Consider the following 1,178-nt stretch of genomic DNA (forward strand, 5'->3'; position numbering starts at 1 on the left):
CCCTCCCTCCCCCGCCCTCCCTCCCGTCCCGCTTGGGCCCAGGAGCTGGTGCGGCTGCTGCAGCAGACGGTGCGGTCGTCCCAGTACGACAAGTACTTCACGAGCAGCCGGCTGTGCGAGGGGGTCCCGGAGGACACGCTCGAGCTGCTGCACCACAAGGATGACCAGATCCTGGGCCTCGCCAGCCAGCTCGAGAGGTTCGGCCTGGAGAAGGAGAGTCTGCAGCAGGAAGTGAGGACGCTGAAGAGCAAGGTGGGCGAGCTCAACGAGCGGCTGGGGATGCTGATGGAGACGATCCAGGCCAAGGACGAGGTCATCATAAAGCTGTCGCAGCAGCTCAGCGACTGCGAGGGCGGCGCGTCCTCTCCCACCTGGGCGCCCACCTCCCCCGTGGCCGCCCCCGCCGGCCGGGACCAGCTGGAGCTGGACAGGCTGAAGGTGAGAGCGGGCCATGGGCTCCGACGACCGGGACAGGAAAATCTCAAACCCCTCTGAACAGTCTCTGTCCATCGACGTCACTTCAGGCCGACCGGCCTCAGGGAGGTAATAGTGGGACAGCGGAGCCGCTGTGCCCGACGGGACTTCTGGTCCCGTGGTGACCAGCCTGCTGGGCAGCGTCCTCGGCAGTGCAAGGCAGTCCCCTGGCGCTGCCATCCCTCCGACCCTCCCAGCCCGCTCCCCTGTCTGGCTCTGAGACACCGAGCGGTCCGTGTACGCAGCCTTAGGGCTCCATCGTTCCGCGTGGCCCACAGACGCTGCGTCTCGGCCCCAGGGGTCAGGTCGGGGAAAACCACCACCATTACAGAAAGCTGCTTCCCAGTCCCCATCATCTCGGCGGAGCCCCTCCTGACTCCTCCTGCCCCAGAGGTTCACGGGAAGGTGCCTGACAATCCGCTTTCGGCTCCTCAGGACCCGCTCCCACTTGGCAGGGCTGTGCGGCGAGGCAGCAAAATAGTGATCCTGTCCAATGATTAATTAGTCAACGTTCAACCCATGTGACTCGATGGTTTTTTCCCCCCAACAGGATAATCTACAGGGGTACAAAACCCAAAACAAGTTTCTGAATAAGGAAATTTTGGAACTGTCCGCTCTGCGGAGAAACGCAGAGCGAAGAGAGCGTGATCTCATGGCCAAGGTGGGTCCCGGCGGGGGGGGGGGCCCCCACGGACATGCGGGGG

The 1,178-nt window shown here is 64.0% G+C and overlaps 1 protein-coding gene across 1 annotated transcript; it reads left to right on the top strand.

Moving 5' to 3' along the window:
• Window positions 1–10: 10 nt before the first annotated feature.
• LOC105310706 (TBC1 domain family member 2B-like) lies at window positions 11–1,171 on the top strand (the record flags this gene model as incomplete). The annotated part of the gene is made up of 2 exons (XM_011386835.2): window positions 11–438; window positions 1,025–1,171. Coding segments are annotated over exons 1-2 (306 nt in total), but the record flags the coding sequence as incomplete, so codon positions are not given.
• Between the last annotated feature and the right edge of the window lie 7 nt (window positions 1,172–1,178).

This window comes from Pteropus vampyrus, unplaced genomic scaffold (genome assembly GCF_000151845.1).
Source record: "Pteropus vampyrus isolate Shadow unplaced genomic scaffold, Pvam_2.0 Scaffold9707, whole genome shotgun sequence".
Taxonomy (NCBI): domain Eukaryota; kingdom Metazoa; phylum Chordata; class Mammalia; order Chiroptera; family Pteropodidae; genus Pteropus; species Pteropus vampyrus.